Source organism: Neocloeon triangulifer, unplaced genomic scaffold (assembly GCF_031216515.1).
Source record: "Neocloeon triangulifer isolate White Clay Creek 2 clone unplaced genomic scaffold, ASM3121651v1 ptg000002l, whole genome shotgun sequence".
Classification (NCBI taxonomy): Eukaryota; Metazoa; Arthropoda; class Insecta; order Ephemeroptera; family Baetidae; genus Neocloeon; species Neocloeon triangulifer.
Window position 1 is genome coordinate 4649024 of NW_026775545.1, and position 22808 is coordinate 4671831.

General features: G+C 38.2%; 4 protein-coding genes across 10 annotated transcripts; 2 read left to right on the forward strand and 2 right to left on the reverse strand.

Annotated features, from left to right (window-relative positions):
• The first annotated feature begins 111 nt into the window (after nucleotides 1-111).
• LOC132205395 (serine/arginine-rich splicing factor 1B) lies at nucleotides 112-5982 on the forward strand. 5 transcript variants are annotated; one of them, XR_009442697.1, is made up of 6 exons: nucleotides 112-469; nucleotides 527-732; nucleotides 840-1012; nucleotides 1073-1472; nucleotides 1575-1640; nucleotides 4180-5982. XR_009442697.1 is itself a non-coding variant. In XM_059634429.1 (4 exons), the coding sequence occupies exons 1-4, from the start codon at nucleotides 249-251 to the stop codon at nucleotides 1259-1261; spliced, it is 789 nt and encodes a 262-aa protein (XP_059490412.1). In that variant the 5' UTR covers nucleotides 112-248; the 3' UTR covers nucleotides 1262-1824. The 5 variants fall into 5 exon arrangements, 1 of the variants encoding a protein (XP_059490412.1); XR_009442696.1 differs by having other exon boundaries at nucleotides 1575-1636; nucleotides 4180-5981; XR_009442695.1 differs by having other exon boundaries at nucleotides 1073-1640; nucleotides 4180-5977.
• On the reverse strand, nucleotides 1860-7334 carry LOC132205393 (calcium release-activated calcium channel protein 1-like). 3 transcript variants are annotated; one of them, XM_059634426.1, is made up of 7 exons: nucleotides 7211-7334; nucleotides 6973-7116; nucleotides 4178-4547; nucleotides 3934-4086; nucleotides 2650-3592; nucleotides 2418-2595; nucleotides 1860-2363 (listed from the first exon to the last, which is right to left on the reverse strand). In XM_059634426.1, the coding sequence occupies exons 2-5, from the start codon at nucleotides 7008-7010 to the stop codon at nucleotides 3044-3046; spliced, it is 1110 nt and encodes a 369-aa protein (XP_059490409.1). In that variant the 5' UTR covers nucleotides 7011-7116; nucleotides 7211-7334; the 3' UTR covers nucleotides 1860-2363; nucleotides 2418-2595; nucleotides 2650-3043. The 3 variants fall into 3 exon arrangements, with proteins under 3 accessions (XP_059490409.1, XP_059490410.1, XP_059490408.1); XM_059634427.1 differs by adding an exon at nucleotides 5782-5854 and having other exon boundaries at nucleotides 6973-7308; XM_059634425.1 differs by having other exon boundaries at nucleotides 6973-7311.
• LOC132205237 (calcium release-activated calcium channel protein 1-like) lies at nucleotides 1893-2699 on the reverse strand. The gene is made up of 3 exons (XM_059634186.1): nucleotides 2650-2699; nucleotides 2418-2595; nucleotides 1893-2363 (listed from the first exon to the last, which is right to left on the reverse strand). The coding sequence occupies exons 1-3, from the start codon at nucleotides 2697-2699 to the stop codon at nucleotides 1893-1895; spliced, it is 699 nt and encodes a 232-aa protein (XP_059490169.1).
• On the forward strand, nucleotides 7333-14278 carry LOC132205392 (jmjC domain-containing histone demethylation protein 1). Its single transcript, XM_059634424.1, has 13 exons — nucleotides 7333-7530; nucleotides 7666-7810; nucleotides 7948-8073; nucleotides 8846-9018; nucleotides 9154-9354; nucleotides 9410-9679; nucleotides 10376-10729; nucleotides 10797-11195; nucleotides 11504-11773; nucleotides 11834-11953; nucleotides 12011-12326; nucleotides 12808-13321; nucleotides 13701-14278. Exons 1-13 carry the CDS (start codon nucleotides 7435-7437, stop codon nucleotides 14008-14010), a joined length of 3294 nt encoding a protein of 1097 aa, XP_059490407.1. The 5' UTR covers nucleotides 7333-7434; the 3' UTR covers nucleotides 14011-14278.
• The last annotated feature ends 8530 nt before the right edge of the window (nucleotides 14279-22808 follow it).

Consider the following 22808-nt stretch of genomic DNA (forward strand, 5'->3'; position numbering starts at 1 on the left):
TCTCCAATATATGGAGCCATTTTGAAAATTTTGTGAATTTTTCAGATTTCTAACCCTTTTTGACAAATGACACCAGCGCCACAACCTCTGTTCGGAGGCCTTTGAACTACGTAATCAACATTCGAGTTCAACTCACCACGACAACGCCATTTTTGTTTGCACCCGGCTTTTAGCTGTTTTCGCATGCACGCAATTATACACAGAGCCACTAACTTTGCGGCTTAAATTAGATTAATCGCCGAGAGATTATGGATCGCAGGTCAAACCACTCAGATGGCTCGCACGGTGGCGGCGGTGGTGGTGGAGGAGGAGGCCGCAACGAGTGCCGAATTTACGTGGGCAATTTGCCACCGGACATCAGGACCAAAGATATCCAGGACTTGTTTTACAAGTTTGGCAAGGTCACGTTTGTTGATTTGAAGAACCGACGCGGGCCTCCTTTTGCTTTTGTCGAGTTCGACGATCCCAGGTTTGTATTCAATTCTTTAAATAATGATAAGACCGTTTTCTAAATTTTATTTTTCAGGGATGCCGAGGACGCTGTGCACGCGCGGGACGGCTACGATTATGATGGCTACCGTCTCAGGGTCGAATTTCCACGAGGGGGTGGACCTGGAAGTTTCAGGGGCCGTGGAGGAGGTGGTGGTGGCGGCGGCGGTGGCGGAGGTAGAGATGGCGGAAGGGGTCGAGGACCCCCGGCTAGAAGGTCGCAGTACAGAGTTCTCGTCACAGGTCAGTAAAAAAGTCGATGATTTTTATCTTATCAATTTCCTGCTGGCTACGTTGTTAATTTCTTTCTTTTTCTCAACAATTTTATAGACAAAACTTTATTTTTCCAGGACTTCCTCCGTCAGGAAGTTGGCAGGACTTAAAAGACCACATGAGGGAAGCGGGAGATGTGTGCTTTGCCGACGTTTTTAAGGACAATTCTGGAGTGGTTGAATACTTGCGTTATGAGGACATGAAGTACGCTGTTAAAAAACTGGACGACTCCAGGTTTAGATCGCACGAAGTAAATGACAAGAAATGAAATTACAAAACATGAAAATTAATTTATTATCTTTTTCCTTAGGGCGAAGTTTCCTATATTCGAGTTAAGGAGGATTACGGAGGAGGTGGTGGCAGTAGTGGTGGTGGTCGGAGCAGCAGAGGACGCTCCCGAAGCTACTCTCCGAAGCGACGTGGCTCTCCGACCTATTCCCCGGTGCACAGACGTGCAAGTTATTCAAGATCCAGATCACGATCCCGCTCCTATCATTGAAGAGCTGTCAATGGGAAACACCAAATTGACATTCCTACTCCGGAATTCACCCCAGTGTTTTTTTACAAACACAATCAGTTTACCATACTGCTTTTTATCTTTTTATAAGTACACATGAGTTCATTTTTAATATGCAATGAGGTGAATTTTGGAGTGTAAACAGTTTTCGTTAAATTTTTTTGAGACAAGAGGATTTCAGGATCTGATCATGGTAATTACTTTCGGCCAACCCAGTTAGGGATAATTTAGAAACTTCCAACTCAAGGGGGACTAATTTGAACTTTTTGTTTGTTTTTATTTACGCTCCTGTAAGGACACGGAAAAGATAATGGAGGGAAGGACATACAGGACGCCCAAGGACAGGAGGATTCCCATGTAGGTAAATGCCTTTGACGGGGTGGATCATAAGGGGTTTGGGATTTTGAGGTCTACCCTGCGAGAGCATGAGATTTTTTTTTACCAAAGCCATATATTTTTTTAGACCTTCTCCCTACTAAAACTTAATTTGTTTGACCACCTTGACCTGTTCCAAATTTTAACAATAAAAACCTGCATCACAGTGACCGAGGATATTATTTGTGAAAATGACTCCAAAGGATAAGAGGAACAAAATGAACTAAGATATATTTTCTCACACGGAATTCTCAAACTTCACCAAAAGCCTGGTGCTGCAGGTGTTTTGAGCACGATGCTTGGCCAAAGTTCTTCGAAAGTGGAACACGGCAAGTGTGAACAGGACCAGGAAAGGCACCATGGTTACGGATCCTGCAAAAGCAGCCGGCAGTGAGAAGTCCCAAAACTTAACCCAGTTCAGGAGAATTATTTCAAGTAGGAATAGAAAAAGCCCAAAAACATGAGCAAGTCCAGCGCTCAGGGAAACCAGGTTGTGCAGACGGTCGTGAGGAGAAAAGTTGGGAACCACCCGCAAGTTCTTGATGTCATATTCTTCAGAAATGGCGCTCATTCGGGGAAGAAGGCAGGTGCTGACCATCAGGGCAAATATGTTTAAGGCTATCAGGAGGACTGTGTTTACGGCGTAAAGAGAGAAAAGCCACCCAGGAGCTCCAGATGGGACACTCACTTGCAGTTCCGCCATAGCTTCCTGGAATTTTCGTGTTGATTAATTCTACCTCGGATTTGTTAGAAAAAGTGATACCATAGCAAAGAAAGCCAGCAAGTGAGCTGATCCGTGCACCCCTTCCAATTTAGCAGTGCCGTAATGAAGGCGCCTCCAAGCTAACCCTACAGGAGTTTCAAGAAGGCATGCTTCTTTTGATTTGAAATTGACGGGTTCAATAAGACCGGCTTCCATTCTTCCTGGGTCATTGTTTGGCCTAAAATTATATTTTTTTTCTAATATTATTCATAGTACAAAATTATTATCTCACCAATGAAATGGGTTTGGGAGACTCTGAGCATTAGCTTCTGACGCTTGCATGGCTGCTGAATGAAAATAAGCTGCTACGCAGTTAAAATTCTTCAGACACCTTTTTAGCACCGCACTGGCAAATTTAGCACCAATTAGCTAATCAAGTGGAGAGTGGCGCAACTTTTGAGAATAGAATTCTTTTCATCTAGGAAGAGAGGTGCTCGTAAAATTTGTAGCGCAATATTTAATTAACTCCGGTCTTAATTTTAATAGCTGGCGTTCTGACAAAAATAATTGAAAAACATATTTTTAAGACATAAATATTTCACTGGGAAGAATTAATTTTGAAATTATATTACATAATTATACAATTTATTATTTATTACAATTGAAAGGTGTTTTAAATATTATAATTAAACGTTGTTGTATCCTGGCGGGAAGCTGAATTTTTCTTCTGGTTTATTAGTCGGTAGTGCAGCACCTTCCTGTTTAAGTTTATTTTCAAGGTCTGTCTTCATCTTCTCCAGGGCTTGCAGGTCCAAATCCGATGCTTTACATTTGTGAACGACTAAAGTGTGGTAAAAATGGACCGCAAACCCAATAAAGATTAGTAGTGAAGGAACCGCAATTGCTGTCGAAGCAACTGCTGAGGCGAAGGAATAATCCCAGAATTTGACCCAACAGAGAATGGCCACTTCAACCAGAAAGAGGAAGAGACCGAGGACAGTCGAAAGGCCCCAAGCCAACTCAATGAAGAAACGCATCTTTTCATGTGGACTCTCGAGCACCAATTCCGAAGCATGGAGGCGAGTGATGGCGTCTATGTTCGGCAGAATGTATGTGGCAATCATGAGGGCAAAAATGTGGACCGCCACAAGAACAGTGGTGCACACGGAGAACAGGATAAACATCCACTCTGGAACATTGGTTGGAGTGTTGATTTGCAGCTCAACCATTGCGACCTACAATTGAAAATTTTTTACATTGTGTCTATTTATATAATTTTTTTTATTCAACAATTAAAATGCTTATTGCTTATTATCCTGGACGGTGGCAGACAAATTCTACCTCCACAAGAAATTACAGGCTTATCTCTTATTTGTGCAAGGAAAATACGTTCGCATAATTTATTTAGCTTCAAGCATAGGCATGACAGGTATATAAACTAACCACATAACAAGAGCTGATAAAAGAATTGCTATTTACGTGTGCGTAGAAAATTTACTTGGAAGCCTATAGAACTGTTTTGCCCAATGCTTGTAAAAAATTAACCAAAATTACAAAATAAAATACGCTATTATACCATTGCAAAACCAGAAAGTAATTCTGAAGTTGTCGATGTAGCCTTCAATTTAGCTCTGCTTACATGCAGCCGTCTCCATGATAATCCTGTTGGTGTGAGAGTGCCATCCACATTGGATTGCTTTTCAGGGTCATCCTCGGCTGAAGTAAAACTCTGCAAATATTAAATAGTTTAAAATCAATGAAAAAAATGGAGTCGAATATTAAGTTTTGGAATTGTAAAAAAATGTGTATGCTTGATTTACAGGGCTCCTGATGTACTGCGGAAGAACTCCGTCAGGGTGACCGCAGCAGCAATTACAACAAGGGGTGGCAGGTATGGCTGATGGAGGCGGTTGCAGGACAAGTGCCGACTGTGACCTCGAGGGCGCCGGCCAGACGGATGATTGCAGAGAGGCCGTCGACTGAGTGGCTCGAAGGACGAGGGCCGCCTTTCGAAGGCTGTTGACCCTGCCCGTGTTGGAGCGCGGGGGTGGGTGCGGCGAGCCAGGGTTTGAAGAGATGTGGAGAGACAGAGGGCGCCGCGGAGAGGCAGAAACGTTCAAAGCCGACGGCGCCTGGCTGAGTTGGCCCAAACTCTGCTGGTGCGACAATAAATCGTCTTGGCTCATTTTCCTGAAAATTTTTAATATTAGAATTTTATATGTATATATTTTTAGTATTTTTATATGGATTTTTTCTATTAAAAAATTAATAAATGGAATTTAATATATATACAATATGTATATACAAATGATAGAAACAAAATTGTTTTCCTGCCAAGTATATTATAATAATTGTGCATTGAAAACACGTACTAAAGACATGCACGTATCAAGAAAGGCATTTTCATAGAATGAGCTTGAAGAGTTCACAAAACCTAATATGCATTTCTTATTATTTGTATTCACCTTGAAAGTTACCAAGCGCAGTGTAAATGCATTTAAAAATAAGCATTTTAAATTTGAATGATCATTTTATTATAAAAATTACAAAAGTTACATGTCTCACGCAAACACCGCGCAATTACCAGCTTTATCAATTGTGAGGTCAAGCCGGCTAGTGTATTGATAATACTTTCCAGTCCAGTGCACTTAACCTTAATTTAAAAGTGAAATGAGGAATAGTCGACCTCGCAGTTCAAATGACAAAATAAAAAAAATGCACACGATTGGCAAAACACTCTGTTTTATGTTAAACTAAAAATAAAAAATATAATAACTTGCAATTATATTCCATAAAAAATCACTGCTCAAATAAATATAATCGTAACTGTGCGTTTTAAAATATCTGGAATCATAAGTTTTATGTACAAATTTATTTTATAGAAGATATCAGATATACTTTTTAAGCTGTAAAAGTTGTGACTTTTAAACAGCGCTGAACTAAAATGCTAAAATGTAAGCAATCGTAAACGTGGCAATTTTTGTGATGACCAAAATTTAGTTATAATATTGTATCATTATATATGTCACTCCTAATGAGGAGATTCAGCAGACTTGTAAAGAATTTGCTGAACTAATTAGCAAAAAAATGTGCCACAAACAAGCGCAGCGCTTATGCATGCAATAACAGCGCCCAGCGCCGTAGGAGAGCAAAATGTGCTGCGCCTTTGAATATAAACGATCAAATAATTTTATCGCTCTTGACGGCAGCGTGTTTTTGAGCTCAAAATTATGATGAGAGCTGTCACAAGAATACCAGAAATTCTTTTAAAACTAAAAACGCTGAAGATACAAATAAAAAATTAAGATATAAAAATATTCTTTCCAGAGTTAATTTATTTGTATAGGCAAAATGCTAAATCCAGTTTGCATTAATTATATTTCTCTCTTTCTTTCGTGATTTAGTTGAATATTTTTAAACTTACAGTTTGTTAAGTAGTATATGGCAACCCTTTCACTGCACACCTACTACGACTGTCTGCACTGCGTACACTGGCACTGGCAAGTAAGGCAATTATTATCAGTCGTCGTCAGTCGTCCTCATAGTGAAAACACCTTCACAACACAAACGCATGCGCCACTCCAGATATGGTTAAAATTTAATTATGAATGTGCAGTTCACAGGTCGCGGTTCAAAATTAAATAATAAAATATTTATTTCCAATTCCGTGGAATTATATATTTTTATAGTTTTAAAAATGGGAGAAAGGATAATAAAAATATTTATATAACCGAAACATTAAAAAATTAAATTGTGAAATGAAACGTATTTTTTTTTGTGAGTGAAGTAAAACCTTGTTCTCATTTTTATTTTAGAAAACACCTGGATTATTTTTCTTTGCATTCTTTATCTCTTTATATAATAGCATTTCTCTCCGTCTCCTGGCTTTGAACGGAACACTACAAAAAAAAAGAGATAAAATTAAGCTTCTGTCTAAACAAAATTTTTAATGCCGGCCCTAGTCAATTATTTACTTTTCATATTTTCTGGAAGCTCTTTTTTTCTGGAAAGAAAAAAGGAGCGAAAAAATCTACATAAAATATTATTCAAAGAGACAACAAGTGTTATTGAGTTTTGACACACGATACATTGATTATGTATTTTGGTTTTTAGAATTATTTTATTTGGTTAGTAAAAAAATTAAACTTTTTTATATTAAAAATTTTGAAGCTTTTCGGCAGCTTTTCGGAAAGATTAATAATTAATTGAAATTTTATTTCATTTTTTACTGAATTTATGGCCTATAAGATAATGCGATTTTGTATTATTTTGCTAAATATCAGAAGTGACATCTTCAGGAAGATTTCTGTTTTATTAAAAAAAAAAAAAAAAAGAAGAAGCTTGGTTGCAGCCTGCGGTCAGCATTTTGCAAAAATATTGTATAATAAAATAATAGTAAAAACAAATAACGCGATGATGCTCGCTTTTCTAGTTTTCTAAACGTATAACAATTCATTATATTATATTTTAAAAGTTTTAAAATACATGCCCTTTTTCTATTTTGCATAATTTTTTATAATAATTTGGAGGTTAAGAAAATGATTTTTCTTATGTTTTCATAGTCAGCATAGAAGGCAATAATTAATAAAAAATGTGAGTTAAAATAATTACATACTTTTTTGCGTAGGGTGTCCTCCTATGTCCCCCCCTCATTTTCCACGCCAATAAGGCAGTCAAAATTATGTATTGATTATTATTTATTGGCGGAAAAAATTAGCAGGTTGAACTGAAAGAGCCAGCGCTACGTAGTCATCGGGCGCTAGAGCAAGATTCAATAAGAATTTTAATTCCAGTGCGAGAAATTAGCGAAATTATAATTTCGCTAATTTCTCGCTATAGCTTCCAGTGCTTGCTTCTGCTTGTCTGGCTGAGTTGCGCACAAGCAAGCAAAACTCATCGCGCGGCGGTGAAGAGAGACTCGGGGCTGTGTTCGTGTTCGTGCACGATCAAACTGGTTGGTCGTTGTTCGAGTCTCGCTCGCTAGTCGCTCGCCTCCGCCGGGCGAGAGAAGTCGTGGAAGAGAGGGGCGCTCGCAGCTCGCTGTTTCCTCCGCATCGGACATCGGGCGTAAGCCAAAATGGCGACAACCAAGTCTTCGAAAGGCGACACCAAAAGTGACAAGAAAAACAAGCACAAGCGCAAAAACCCCGACCGCGAGTACATCATCCGACCGGTAAGACCCGCGACCACCTTTTTCCACCCCCGAGAGGGTGCCGGCCGCCTCCACTGGGACGGCAGAAGGCCTCGAAAATTGGCGCGCTCGGCGTTTTGTCCTCGAATTTGAGGCTCTAATTTTGGACTTTTTCAGAGGGACCGCAAGCAGAGGAAGCACTACACGGATGACTGGGCTTACGGGGATGAAGAGATTGAGGGCCAGCATGCCTTTGATCTTGAGGAGAAGCTTACGACGGACCGTTTTGAGCAGGGTTTTGTCAAGGAGATGCAGGGCCAAGGCGAGTTTAACCCCCCAAGTGTATTCCCCGTATTGGCACGTACGCACTTTGCACCCAAATTTTCCCTGCACTTGACTTTAATTCGACCTGATTTCACGCCCCGAATTAAAGTTTTGAATTTTCTCTTTGGTTTGCAGACGTGACCGTGGCTTATTTTCAACGTCACGGCTTCAGCACCCCTCTGCTGGTTAAAGAGAAGACTGGTCTAGGACTGACGGTGCCGCCAGAAGACTTCAGCATCAATGACGTGCGGATGGGTGTCGGTGAGTGCCGAGTCGAGAGCGAGAGAACATAAACACCTTGCGAAAATGCACCTGTGCCACCGCTCAGCACAGCTGTTTTTAATATACTCGTGATTTCTTTTAAACTAACAGGGAATTGATTGCTTGTGCCAATTTGTAGTAATTCCTCTTATAATACTATACCTAAAACTCGACTCCAATTCCTCAGTTGTTTTTCACTCCCGGAAAAGGGCATTGAAAACACATATTGGAATGCTGGTTCAAATTAATTGATTTTTTTTTCATTTATTATTTTTTTCACGCGCATTTTGCTATACTAAATTTAATAATTTTTTACTAGGGTACATTTCAGAATTAAGTTTCTTTTTGCTGTAAATAGGGTTAAACATAGAGATTTTTTAATGTTCATCAACCCATACTAAAACAAATTACCCTGTTTTTTCTATTTAAGCCATTTGAATTGAAGCTAAACAGCAAAATACTGGAAAATGTTACAAGTATGGATAAATCTAACAAAATTATCGTAAGATCCGAATAATTTTGCGACAGTTTCTTTCGTGATAACTGACTCGGAACATATTTGCAATTATTCTATACAAAATTTTTCTGCAAGAAATTTTAAAAAATTAATTCTTAATCAAGCAGAAATAATTTTTCCATCTACATATTTGATCATCCCAGTGTTTTGAATTTTAAATTTATTTATGAATCAACCAATCAATTAAAATTTTACTAAAATCACGACTTTCAAAAATATAAGTGCATTCTTATTTTCTATACTTAAAATTCTTAGGATCAAGGAGAATGCTAGACGTTATGGACGTTAACACTCAAAAGAATATGGACATGACCATGAAAGAGTGGCAGAAATACTATGAGAGTACCAACAAAGAACGTCTCCTGAATGTAATTTCTCTAGAATTCAGCCACACAAAGCTAGAACAGTACATCCAATCTCCTACAGTCGTAAGTATTTTAATAACTTCAAATGATTTGGTTTGCCGTCCATTAAAATTTCCTGATTAAATCGTACAAAAAGATTAAATAATCTTGTGATTCCTCGATAGGAGATTTTATTACGTTCATATTGAAATATTTCAGGTGAGGCAGCTTGACTGGGTAGATTGTGTGTGGCCGAAATACTTGAAAGACATGCAAGTGGAGTCAACAAATGTGCTCGAAGACATGATGTACCCAAAAGTGCAGAAATACTGCCTTATGTCAGTGAAGAACTGCTTCACAGATTTTCATGTTGACTTTGGTGGCACCTCCGTATGGTACCATATTCTCAAAGGCAGCAAGGTAATGATTTGACAAAATTAATTTTAAACATTAATTAATGCTCTTTTTACTACAGATTTTCTGGCTGATTCCGCCGACTGAGCACAACATCAGTTTGTACGAGCAGTGGGTGCTGTCTGGCAAACAAAGTGACATTTTCTTTGGAGACACTGTCGAGAAGTGCTCTCGAGTGCACCTTGAGCAGGGTAACACATTCTTCATTCCATCTGGTTGGATCCATGCAGTCTTCACACCCTCGGACTCGCTCGTCTTTGGAGGCAACTTCCTTCATTCCTATGGCATTGAAAAGCAATTGCGCATTGCCAAATTAGAGGACACCACAAAGGTGAATGCACGTAAACTTTCTATTTTAAATTTGTATCTTTATTCCATTCTTTATTGGACTATTGATACCTAAATTGTGTTCGAGAAGAAAATAATCTAGTTGCGAAATACAATTTTTTTAGTCAACATAATTCTTTTGCAGCAAAAATGTAAAATTTTACATTATTATGAATTGGGGAATGTTCTTAATCAAAGTTCAGGATTTTAAACTTGTGAGGAATTATATTAAGATTCAAATTATGACTCCGAGATGCTCGTCAGACTTGTCCACCATGGCCGAAAGTAACTCGATGGTTTGCAGAATCTGGCCTCTAGCCGTCTTGATGTTCTTGATGGTCAAATCCACTTCTTCTTTAGCAGTCACAAGCAAGGTTTTCTCTTGCTCGGCTTTCTGGAGCTTCTCTTTCAGACACTCGATATCCTCCATGATCTTTGTGATATCAGCCTGAGTAACTTCAATCTTCTTGGTCAAAGCAAACCGCCTTCCTTCCAAGTTATCAGTTTTCAAATTCAGGGCGTCTAGGTTGGAAATCAAAAGTTTGGCTTCTTGCTGTGAAGGGATTTCTAAATCCGACATTTTAGTATTTCCGGAGCGTTCAAAATAACAGTTAAAATGGTTGCTTTATTTTTACAACAATGCTTAAAATTGTCTTGTTTTAACTTTCTAACAATATGCTCTTTTTTTCTTTTGTTGTAGGTTCCTCAAAAGTTTAGATACCCATTTTTCACTGAGATGCTCTGGTATGTTTTGGAGAAATATGTCTACTGCCTACTTGGAAACTCGCATCTCAATCTACCAGCCGAAGTGTTGGCTTCAAGGGCTAGCTACCGCCCTCACCAAGAAGTCCATCTCACAACTCAGGAGCTGCACGGACTCAAAGAAATTGTGCTCTTCCTGCACACCTTGCCAGCACACAAGAAAAACGTGCCAGAGCTGATTCCAGATGCCATTAAACTGATTACAGATGTAAGAGATTTGGTACAGTTGCACCGAAAGGACAACCCAGGCATGGCTGTGACTGGAAAGTGCATTTTGAGACTCCCACATGAGGTATTGTCATAAGATTTGTTTATTTCCCTACAGTGTTAGACTAACAATAAATAAATTTACTATTCAGAATTCAGACAGAAGTCCCCTCAGCCGCTCATCAGGCAACAGTCGAGGTGTATCTAGGCCCAAAACAAGTCAAGGAAATCGAAGCAGCATTGGCAGTAATTCCTCATCCAGAATGAGCCTGCCAGGAATGTCGGCTCTCTCTTCTCCACTCAACTCCAGTCCTCAGAGCGCTATGCACAATCGCCCCATGCACTCGGAAGGTCACTCTAAACCAGCCAGCAGCAGTGGATCATCCTCGCATGCCAACAACAATGGGCCAAGGAGGCGACGCACTAGATGCAAGAAGTGCGAGGCCTGCAACAGGTCAGATTGTGGCGAGTGCAACTTCTGTCTGGACATGGTCAAGTTCGGAGGGCCTGGAAGAGCCAAGCAAACTTGTGTCATGCGCCAATGTTTGCAGGTGAGAAGTAGTTTAAAAAATTGTGACTTGTTGATATATTTTTACCTTGCTTATAGTAATTTAAAAAAGGGCATGAGAAGTGTGTTATGAGGCCCTTTATGTGCCTAACACTTTTCTCTTGTGCTCAAAAATACTCGGAAAGAAGTCTCCAAATTCTTTCTTTACTCTTTTAATATTTTTTCTATCATTGAAAATCTTATTTTTTTTTTGTATCCTTTTAAATTTAACTGGCAAATTATAGATCCTAAATGACAGTTTTTTTTTTTTTAAATTGCGTTTTAATTCATTTTCGCTCATTAAATTTTTAGCCAATGCTGCCCGTGACTGCTGCTTGTGCAGTGTGCAGATTAGATGGCTGGGGGCTTGAGCCTGTTGTCCCCATACAGAAAACAGCCGAAAGAGCATCTGTGCCTTCTTCCCTCATGGAGTGCAGTGTCTGCTTTGAAATCATGCACCCAAAATGTGCCACCAGCCGCTTGCCACCTGGAATCACTGCTACTGGTCAGGTCAATGAAGACATGCCAAACTCGTGGGAATGCCCCCTTTGCTGCAAGGAAGGCAAAAACCAAGATTACAAGGTATTTTAATAATTGCTAATATCTGCCGTTGACGTTTTCTGATTTTTATCTGTGAATTAGCCACGCCATTTCCGTGCCAGAAACAAAACCTCTACCCCAGCCGCTCCTGGGATGGGACGTCGAGGATCTTTCAGCAGCGAATGTAGTGAGAACCCGACCAGGAATATAAAAACAGAATTTGTGAGAGTCAAGGCTGTCAATTAAGGATGTATTTAATTTTTGTTTTGTACTTTATAGGATAGTGATATGGACCCTATGTCCCCATCTGGCTCTGCTAAAGTTAAGCCAGAGCCTCCTCACCTCTCCCCTGACATCATGAAAAGGAGGAGATTCTCCAACGATTCAGAAGTTGCCGACGACGCCGGTCCTCCTGTACTGGATGCAGAACCTATTGCTACAGTCCACAGACCTGTCAATGCCATCAGACCACCTCTCAGATCTCAACTTGCTGCACAATTGTGTGGAAGCTCAACCAAACAGTTGAAAAGACCAACTGTTGTTGTCAGACCCAACGGCATTCCACAAGAGACCAAAAATGTTGCCAGGATTCCAGGTAAGGCCAAAGCTTTGCTCTTTGAATAATTGCTTGTTATGGAAATGATTACTAATTTCATCAAACCTGCTCGAATCTGACGATTAATCAATATCTCCATAATTTTCACCCGGCAGTAAGGAAATCGCATTAAAGTGTATTAAAATTGCACATGAAAAATTTTCTCTTATCAGGACAAATTTTGGGTTAAAAATAACATGCACAATAAATTTTGATTGTATGATGCACTTTTGTATCAAAATTTTCTTTTTTGATGAAATATCTTTGAATTTCTTTAAGTTGTTCCCTACAGCTGGATTAAAAATTGCACAGTATAAAGAACTATGATTTCTTGACTTAATATTTTCTTTAGTTTTGGCTGTCCTTGGATGAAAAGTATCTTGGTCCATGGGAATTAAATTTTTGTTCTTCATTTCCATTTTAGTCAACAAATGTCAACCTAAAATCCTCGTATGTTTCACTAATATTTGTGCCATTACAGGTGGAAATCTTGCTTTGGACAAGGAGGTCATGCAACTGGTCTTCCGCTTCTTGGACCAGTCTGAACTGAACACCTGCACGCTTGTGTGCAAGAGCTGGTCCTCATGGGCATGCTCGCCAAAATTGTGGCCGCGGCTGTCTCTGGCCCACTGTCGAGTAACAGCGGCACACATACAAGGCATCGTAAAGCGTCAGCCGAGCAGCCTCATCCTCGACTGGAGCACTGTCAGCTCTAAGCAGCTGGGCTGGTTGCTGCCGAGGCTGCCACAGCTGCAGTGCCTCAGCCTGCAGGGTTGTGTGTACGCAACATGTGTCGTCGCCTTGCGCACCTGTACTTGCCCTATGCTCATGTCACTAGATCTCAGCTACGTCTCTGGCATGAATGACTGCTGCTTGAGGGAAATTTTGTCGCCACCGCCAGACTCTAGGCCTGGCATGACGGACAATAAGTCGCGGCTAAGGAACCTCAAAGAACTCATTCTTGTTGGATGTGACATATCAGATGTTTCTCTAAGGTATGTTTTCGTGTGTTACTATCTAATCAACCTGCGCATTAAATAGCAAAATTTTTAAATGAAGGCATCTTCAAATTACAATTTGATTTTTGCTTTAAAAAATTTTCAAACGTTACTTTTGATTATTCTCAAAGTACCATACATATAAATTAAATTATCTAAATAATATAATATGAGCAAATTGACAAAATAGGAGGGCCTATTTGAATATTATGCTTCTCCATCTACTTTCCTTTCTTAAACTTCTTTATAGATACTTGCCGAATAAAGAAACATTTTCAGTAATTTTATTATGCAGGCAAACCTTTAAAATGACTGGGATAATAATCTGCTTAATAATATGTCATAAAAATTAATTGTTTCAATTGAAAATTTACAGATACATTGTCCAGTACTTAAAAGGTTTGGAAGTGCTGTCACTGGGATCCTGCTACAAAATAACAGACGCAGGAGTGGCTCAGCTGTCTTCTAACAATGCTCCCAGCGTGACCAACCTGAAAGTGCTGAACCTCTCTGGCTGCAAAATGGTCACTGACCTTAGCCTTGAGCACCTTGACCGATGCAGAGGGCTGAAACGCCTAGACTGCAGACACACTCCGTTCATCAGCTCGGACGCAATGCGCACATTTTGTGAGAGCCGACCGAACCTGGTGAGCGTAACAGACAAACTTGTAATTGAAAAGGACTAACCTAGTCATGGACTTAAAATTCCATTTTGTAAACTGGCAGTTAATTAATCAATTTAAATGTGAGAAATAATGCCATCTCTTTGTGTCATTGATAAGATATATTAAAAAAAAAATATATTTAATGCCCACGGACTGACTTAGGTCTGTTTATTCATTGTACACAAGCATTTCATCAATTTATATTTTCAAATGTTTTAAAATTGAGTTATCCTATTGTGAAGTTGTCGGTGTTAATAAGATGTAATTGATAAATAAAATACTTGTAAAAATCAGCCACTTTTTGAATGTTATTTTTCTAAAATTCTGACAACTTACTTAAGAATTTAAGCAGAGAAATAATCACCAATTACCATGTATTTTGGTTGAAAAAACTATTTTTAAATATGTATTGTGAAAAATTGTTTAACCCTGACTAGTTGCAAATCTGATGCTCGCTCTGCGGATGGTGAGCTAGTTTCTTTTGCAAGGCAATCGGTGCGTAAAACTACAAAAAAGTATGGTCGGCGGCGGAAGTCTGGTGGCAAAGATTGATGAGCGTTCATAAAACGGAGCAAGCCGCGTTAACCCGCAACGCGTAGATGTGGATGAAGATTTCAACACTAACTTTTTCAGCACCTTTGCCAACGCGATGCAAGGTCTTGCAAAAGATAAGACGGAAAATTTGGCTTTTTAAAATGATCTTATTTGAATTCTCAAAACATGTAAAAAAAAAATTAATGCAAGTCTTAAGATGATGCATGTTTTATAGTTGCGCCAAGACAAAAGTGTCTTGTCAGCTTTTCGCCATTTTTAAGAAAGCTTGGAAAATCTGATAGAACTTTGAAAAATATCTATTGATTCCAAGTTGAATACACATATTTGATATTTTATACGGGAGATGGACTAGAAGGTGCACGCGAAGGTTGTTGTTTTTGTCACTGTTCTTATCAAAAACAAATTGCTCTATATGGCTCTTTAAATCCCACATTAGTTTTTATGCTTCAATAGAATTATTGAGCTTCTCGGTTTCAAATTTCTGCAATAATGTGTGAAAAAAATTCAATACTTCGTATAAAAACTGCTCTAATATCCAAGTAATAGCATACATCATGCCTTTTTTTGTACATCGTGACATCGTGTGCGAAACATTATTCAACATTAAAAAATTCTCTACCGCTTTCAGCATTCTATTAAAATTTAAAATAGAAATGAAGAGAACGGGCTTTTTATCATTGTAAAAATTTGTTTTCAAATAACAATAATTTTTAAAATGAGGAAAATCTAGATCCCTTCACTTCCATGATCGTCTCCTCAAGTGACAATTTTTCTAACATATTTAATGGATCTTTTCTAATTAATTACACCTTTTAAATTTTAAAACTTTTTTCATTTTCAAAATGTCAGGATAGAATTTGTAAAGATAAACAAAAATATTAATAATAAAAAAAAATACAATAGGAGTGGGGCTATTTTTTTTTTTTTTAATAATTATTTTACTGGCGAGGCAACAGCTATTTGTTTTTATAATAATCCAATAAAGGCTTGCTTAAGGACTGGTTAATGTTTATATAATATTTACTTTTTATTTAAATTCTTATTTCTGTTATTCTTTTGTGACTAAAGAAAAGCAACGCCGTCCTTTTTTTGTCGGTTTATTCAAAGGAAAGAAAAGACAATAGCGTCTTAATGGGCACACTGCAGGTGATTTTCTACCCTAGTTAAAACTATTTTCAATTTATTCTGCTTGTTATACCCACAGCGCACGTATAAATAAATAAAGCAGCAGCAGCAGCACACTGCAGTCATCAGCAATTTATCATCACAAAGGAAAGAAAGGAGCGCAGCGCAGATCTCTCTTCCCTTTGGCTATTTGCAGGTATGTCTGTATGTTTTCCTACGTCTCTGTTTGTTTGGGACGCGATTTTTACACGTCACAGAATTTAGATGCAACTCTTTATCCAACTGCAGTGTCTGACGAGAGTTAGATATTCCCTTATGTATGTAACTATTCTGGTGGTGCGGAACATTTTCACTTTCTTCGCCAATTCTCATTCGCCGCACGTGCGCCAGAGTATTCGACTAGAGTACAGAGAAGCTATAACCCTTTCCTTAGAAGTATTGCAAAAGTGGTGCAGTTTGAATGCAGAAAAGTGCACGTCCTGGTAAGAAGGAGACGGCTATTTTTGCTGAGCTTCTCATAAGGTTGTAAAATACATTATTTATGTTGTTTATTTGTTAACATGAAAATTTGAAAATCAAATGATGGGAGGGAAGCATTGAACTGTTAAACAAAAAGGTACCGCCATGCACTGGCAAAGATTTTGCTCTGGTGAAGTAAGCCTCAGTTGACTTAAACGCACTTCAATATTTATAAAAAAAATTGATTCGAAATTTCAGTAAAAAATATACAAATCATAGAAATCAAAGCACACAAAAATAGAAATTTTTTTGGGATTGGAAATGCTGAAGTATCAGTAAATATTTCACCTTTTTACTTAAAACAAAAAGATAAAATATTCCAGCGCTTATTTATGTATAATGATAAAGCGCCTTTGCGGATTGCTGCCCTCTCGTTGTGAACCAATCTTTTTTGAAAGAAATTTTTCAGATTCTAATTTATTTTTAAAACTACTGGCTAAAGTAAAAAAATTAATAATTTAGAAACTTATGCAACCGGCGCAACATCAGAATTATTTATTATGTCTGCTCCAAACAATGGAATTTTGAATAATATGAATTATGATTAAAAAAAGAAGGGAAAGTAGATTGGAATACAGAATAAACCGATAGTAGTATTTTGTTTTAAATTGATTATGGCGGAATACACACATATTATTTAAAAAAAAATCATTATAAATTTAAAAATTTATTTATATTGCATTTACTGAAAAATATGTTTACTTTCATACAACGCCAGCACAGCAGAATTAGTTGGTTGCGCTCCCAAAGGACGTCAGCCGGAAGGTTGGAAAATGCAACAAGAATCGAGTTCGTTAGCAAAGTTTGCTCTGCTCTTTTTTCTTTCTCTGCTGTTTGGTTCGGCCTTCTCGCTAGATAGAAACGCGCAGATAAAAATTACCTACTGCTCCACGAACATTGCTCGGGGGGTCGTGGCGGTAAAATACATTGAAGAACCACCGTGTTCATCGCTCATTGGTCGTGTTCGACACCATTTTTATCAATAATGTGTGAGAAAATCCTGCCCTTCAGGTCAACCTGCGATGTTTGTACTAAAAATAAACCTCACGCTTCTATTTTCACAAGCCGAAAATAAAAAAAGAGTGCAATGTTTAAAGATATAGAAATGTGTTAAAATTACAGAGTTGTCTGCAGGGCTGTTCCAAACATTTTTTTTTTTTATCAATTATTTACTTGTAGTCAGAATGTATTTGAATAATTTAAAAGCATTTCAATTTTAAAATGTGCAAAATTTTATTGTGTCAAAATTTTTATATTATTTAATAGTGTGTTGTAAAATTGTTCCGCCAAAATAAATTACAAATAAAATTGGTGGATAAATTAATAAATATATATCTATACATTTTTGACTTGTAACTCCTTTATTTTTGTTCATTATTTTTTATTTGAGAAGTAATTCATATTAAAACAATTTTGGTATACCAATTGCTCCATTCCAAAACCAAATAAATTTTAACCCCTTATTAATCATCCGGGGTATTTTTTTTTTTTAAATTCGACGCAAAAAGCCTTGCGTTCTGTCTGTGGGCCCGACATACGTTATAATAACTCTGTGGTTGGCCCACACCAGAGCGAGAGACCGCTGCACCTAGTAATGAGTTGTTCACTCGTCCATTTCGAGCTAAGCACTTTATATTCCCAGCTTGACCGCAATGCAAATAATAATCTTGGTTGGCAAAACGAAAAGGGCTTTTAGCGGAGGAGAGGCTCTTTGAGCGAAGGGCGCAGGGCGCAGGACCTTCGAAAACGCTTGCCGGTACCAACCTATGTTTGTGTCAACCTCTTGCAAGTGCGGCGTTTGGAAAAAAAACACTACAAACAGCTGACTTATGAAATTTAGTTGGTTTTACTTAATTCTATTTTCATTTTTTGTTTATAAATAAATAATGAACTGTGTAGATGAGTTGTTTAAGATCATAATTTGTAATCATAAATCATAAACCGAGAATCCCAAATATTCAGAGCAAAAGAGATTCAAGCAAATGACATTTAAAGTAAAGAATTGAGCTGAGCTGCAGCAAAAGTCATGCGAATAAATTTTAACGTGGCTGCCACAGAAACAATGCAAGTCTATTTTTTTTGCGAGTATACAGCCCGTCAGTCAGGCGGCTCCGACCGCAGGAAATAAGTGCGGACGGGCCGCTTTTTGCAAAGAGAACGCACGTTGGATGGTGGTGCGAGATGTGTAACATATTCGTCCGTCACTTTGTTTATGCAAATAGCAGCGACACACACGTGAAAGTTTAATACCAGGTGCGAGGGGCGAAAAATAAACACGACAATCTGGAGGTAATGCGGCAGGATTAGGTAGGGCGCCGAGATTCTGCTGCTTCTTCATGAAATGCAAACGACTCGCAGGAGCTTTTGACTTGGCACGCTAATTTCCAAATGCGCTGTAAACGTAACGGCGCTCAACTGGCTAATAAAATTTCAATGTGTTGAGATTGCTGCCGAGGGAGCAGATTCGAGCCTGCCGAGGCCGCTGCGGCAAAAATGCGATTCGCACTCTCTGTTGGCCACCCCATGAACGCTACACTCGAGTTAATGCTGCCGCGGCGATATTTCGCGTCCAGACGCACACAAATCAGCAAGAGAATTTAGTTGTAAATTTACCCAGCCAGCTTTTGTATTTTGCAAAGCGGATTTTTACCCGAGCGCGCTCGTCGACCCACTGTTTCATTTAAATCAGCTTATAAAATTAAATGTTAAAATTTTTCTATAAAGGATATTTAATTTTTTTATACTAAATTAGGGTTTTTAATAATTGGTAAATTTTAAAGGAACTTATTAGAATAATATTTTTTATTATTTGATTCAGTAAACTAATGATTGCTTGAATATTTTCACAAAAACTCATTGCGCAGGGTTTTCATTGTCAATTTATGCATCAATTTTCTTTTCCTTTCAATTTCCCGCTTAAAATAGTGAAGAAATTGGTTGTTTTTCTTGGATCGCGTTCTGGATCATCCATCGGTTTCTGTGCCGAGCATTGTGCCTTTGGATTGAGCGACATGCAATATTTTTATGCGTGCACTTTTGCGCTCCGATACTTTTTTAATTCAGTAAGCTCTGCAGCAGAGAATGCACTTAGCTATTTTGTTGTGCACGCGCTCTCACTCAATTAAACGTGCTTTTGTTTCAGAAAGGATAAAAATTCTAAGCTGCTTTATCTGAAACTCGATGGGCGGCACAGCCGTGGCCATGGCGTGGCCATGGCATGGCTATGTCGTGGCCATGGCATGGCTATGGCGTGGCCATGTCATGGCTATGGCGTGGCCATGGCATGGCTATGTCGTGGCCATGGCATGGCTATGGCGTGGCCATGTCATGGCTATGGCGTGGCCATGGCATGGCTATGTCGTGGCCATGGCATGGCTATGGCGTGGCCATGTCATGGCTATGGCGTGGCCATGGCATGGCTATGTCGTGGCCATGGCATGGCTATGGCGTGGCCATGGCATGGCTATGGCGTGGCCATGGCATGGCTATGTCGTGGCCATGGCATGGCTATGGCGTGGCCATGTCATGGCTATGGCGTGGCCATGGCATGGCTATGTCGTGGCCATGGCATGGCTATGGCGTGGCCATGGCATGGCTATGGCGTGGCCGGCATAGAAACCGACAGATGATTCAGAACGCGATACTTTTTGATCCAGAAGAGTATACGGACCTGAAGTATTAACTAATATGACTTGATTCAACTGTTTTAAAACAAAATCAATCAGATTTAAGGTTTGCCTTTTTGCTTCAGAATTAAAAAATTGCTGGTATTTTGTAACAATTAATTTGACTATTGAAATTTTGTTGCATAAATATTTAAAATTTGTTTTTAGTTTCGTACATGCAATCACAGTTTTTATTGTGAAGAAATTTTCAGCATCATTAGCACGTTTTGAGGAGCACAACAGCAACCAAAGTTAGGCGACCAATTTCTATCAGAAGCCTTTCTTATCCGCTCTCATTTGCGAGGGTAATTATGAAAATTGGCCAAATAGAATAAGAGTTTGTGCGGGGCTGGTGGTGGCAAGACGCAAATATGCTAATGGGACGCGACGACAATTTGAATTTAAAATTGGTGTTTTTATTGTGCCGGCGTGGGGCGTGAATAGCCGAGCAATTTGTTTGGTGAATGCAGCAGTAATGAGCCGCCCTTTCACTTGCCCGTATGTATAAATAAAAATATATAACACACGCACTCGTCGTCCCAAGTTTCTTTTCACGGGCAAGTTTCACCGCAAGTTGAATGCTGAGCGAGTTTTCCTCTCTTTTCTGCTCCAGAAAACCGACGACCGTCTTGGATAAAAAATAAAAATGCATAAACGACCAACCAGTTACAATCCTAATGAAATTTTCGACAAACTGGCAAAAACTGAAATTAAAATTTTTTAATACAGAAAACCTTTTTTAAATTTTGTTTTTAATTGTTGTTTCAATTTTACTGATTTCTGATGACTTGGAAGAAAGTAATTTTTTTGCTATGTTTATTTCCTTGAAACTTTTAAGATATATTTATTTGATAAATGATCATCTTACAACAACATCGATAATAATAAAATAACAATTACAATCATTTAATCCCTCCCAGCGCACCAATCAATAATTAATAAGTATGAATAATTACAATTGAAAAGGGAAGCTGGAGTCGCATCTGTTATCGTCAAATTCTCTGGTTATTCGTCTCATTAATTTGAAGAAAAAAAATATATGATTTATCGTGCGGGTGAAGATTGGAAGCAGATTTGGTTTTTTCGCTGATTGAAATTCAAGGAAAAAATTGACGCGACTTTCTCTTTTTGCACAATGGGCAAGCGGAGAGAGATTGCATTATAGAATGCAAATTCGGGAGCTATAATGCAGAAAGAGGAAAACCAACTTTTCCATTTTGCTCGGCTCCTTCCTCATTTCGCCCCCTCTACACACGGCAAAGTTTCGCGATTGTACATTTTCCTTGTCGCACAAAAAATCATATAAGTTGGGCATCGCTGCCTTTTTCCCGCTGCAACAGCCACCCATCAAAAGTTTTAGTTTGGCGAGTATTATTGTTTTTTTTGTCTCCCTCCATCATCTATTGATGTTTTCCAGGCTAAAGAAAAATTGTTTTTACCATGTCATAATAATATGGTCCTGCTAAAACGTTTTTTTTTTAATAATTTCACAAATTTTGTGCACTTCCATTAATATAAAACAGCAAAATTCACAAACCAAAGTAAAATTTTGAATAAGATATCAAATTATAATAATGATGTTAAAATAGCGTAATTTGAGATTTATCTTCTTTGAATTTGATGTTTTGAAAAAAGTTATCCTTGATGATCTGACCCAATTTGCACTTAGTATAGTTTCAATTTTATCATAAAAAATAAATTTATTTAAACGTAAAATAAGAAATTATAATTAAATTACTGAAAATTCATTGCATTGGGAAATAACACAAAATAATTTAAGTAAACTATTTTCAATAAATTTACGAGCTCTGCAGGTTAAGTAACTGCGGTGAAAACGAGGCTAATTAGTTATTCTTACTAATAAAATGCTATGAAATTGTATATTTTTTTTCCCTATTCCAAGAAATATTGCATTATTTTGCCTTCACGTTAATCGGCGCAAGTGGATCCCTAAGCGGCTTTTGGCAAGAAAGTTTAAAAATATAATGCTGAAGTTTCAATGTTTATGTAGTTGAGAAGTTAGGGCCAGAGGGAAGTGTCTCTCCACTGGCGTCGCGCGAAAAGATCAAGCGACAAAATGTATTAAAATTTGGCAGAGCTGCCGAGAGAAGCAGCCGTATCGATGGCACGTAGGCTTTGTTAGTATGCAACCCGCTCGCAGGGCTAAGCAAACAAAGTGAAGGGTGGCTTCTTCTTCTTCTCGTCTTCCTCTGGGTGTTGTCGCATGAATACCAACCAGCATCCCACACACACACACACCAACCAGTAAATAACCTAGCTGCATTGTCACTTATAGTCTTGTTATATTTGACTTTTATATGAAATGAATAGCGAGTTGGCAATAAAACTTCAGACGACACGGCGAATCGCTATTTCGTCCTTCACCGGCAGTTCCAATTTCCATCAGCCGGAGATCACCCCCGTTTTTACTCAATCCTCGCGAACAACATCAACTAGATCCAGACTGTCGTAAAACCAAATAAGTGCACTTCCGAAAGCTTGCAGTTCTGCTATGTGCACCTTTTACTTGCGACAAAGATAATCTAAATAATGAATCAAAAATAGAAAAGTAACAGGTAATTTTTTACAGAGAGACAAAACGGCTCTACCAGTTTTGATCACGGTCTGATTGTGAGAACTGATACACTTATTTATTTGATTTTATTATTTATAAAAAAGTGAAAAATCTGCCAAATAATTTTTGGTATTTAACATAAAATATTTTTTTTTTTAATATTCAACAGCTAATGAATTAGAGCAGGCAATTAATTTATCATGGAGAAATGATTTCACTGAGGAAGGTGTATTTTATTTCACAAAAAATTTAAAAATGTCCATCTTGAAAATCCCATTCTGATAAATTCTAAAAAATATTTAATTTTCTATAATATTCTTAAATTTAACATAAAAATAATCGAAAATAATTATATTTTACTTTGTATCGTAAATAGACAT

What these genes read in the sequence shown, in the direction of transcription:
- LOC132205395 (XM_059634429.1), top strand. Translation starts at nt 249, where the DNA reads ATGGATCGCAGGTCAAACCACTCAGATGGCTCGCACGGTGGCGGCGGT. An exon ending in GTCGAGTTCGACGATCCCAG is followed by an intron (nt 470 to 526) that starts GTTTGTATTCAA and finishes TTTATTTTTCAG; the next exon opens with GGATGCCGAGGACGCTGTGC. An exon ending in GTACAGAGTTCTCGTCACAG is followed by an intron (nt 733 to 839) that starts GTCAGTAAAAAA and finishes TTATTTTTCCAG; the next exon opens with GACTTCCTCCGTCAGGAAGT.
- LOC132205237 (XM_059634186.1), bottom strand. Translation starts at nt 2,699, where the DNA reads ATGCAAGCGTCAGAAGCTAATGCTCAGAGTCTCCCAAACCCATTTCAT. An exon ending in CTCCCAAACCCATTTCATTG is followed by an intron (nt 2,596 to 2,649) that starts GTGAGATAATAA and finishes ATATAATTTTAG; the next exon opens with GCCAAACAATGACCCAGGAA. An exon ending in TGCTGGCTTTCTTTGCTATG is followed by an intron (nt 2,364 to 2,417) that starts GTATCACTTTTT and finishes CGAAAATTCCAG; the next exon opens with GAAGCTATGGCGGAACTGCA.
- LOC132205393 (XM_059634426.1), bottom strand. Translation starts at nt 7,010, where the DNA reads ATGAGGGGGGGACATAGGAGGACACCCTACGCAAAAAA. An exon ending in CGCAGTACATCAGGAGCCCT is followed by an intron (nt 4,087 to 4,177) that starts GTAAATCAAGCA and finishes TAATATTTGCAG; the next exon opens with AGTTTTACTTCAGCCGAGGA. An exon ending in TACTTTCTGGTTTTGCAATG is followed by an intron (nt 3,593 to 3,933) that starts GTATAATAGCGT and finishes TTTCAATTGTAG; the next exon opens with GTCGCAATGGTTGAGCTGCA.
- LOC132205392 (XM_059634424.1), top strand. Translation starts at nt 7,435, where the DNA reads ATGGCGACAACCAAGTCTTCGAAAGGCGACACCAAAAGTGACAAGAAA. An exon ending in GCGAGTACATCATCCGACCG is followed by an intron (nt 7,531 to 7,665) that starts GTAAGACCCGCG and finishes GGACTTTTTCAG; the next exon opens with AGGGACCGCAAGCAGAGGAA. An exon ending in GGAATATAAAAACAGAATTT is followed by an intron (nt 11,954 to 12,010) that starts GTGAGAGTCAAG and finishes TGTACTTTATAG; the next exon opens with GATAGTGATATGGACCCTAT.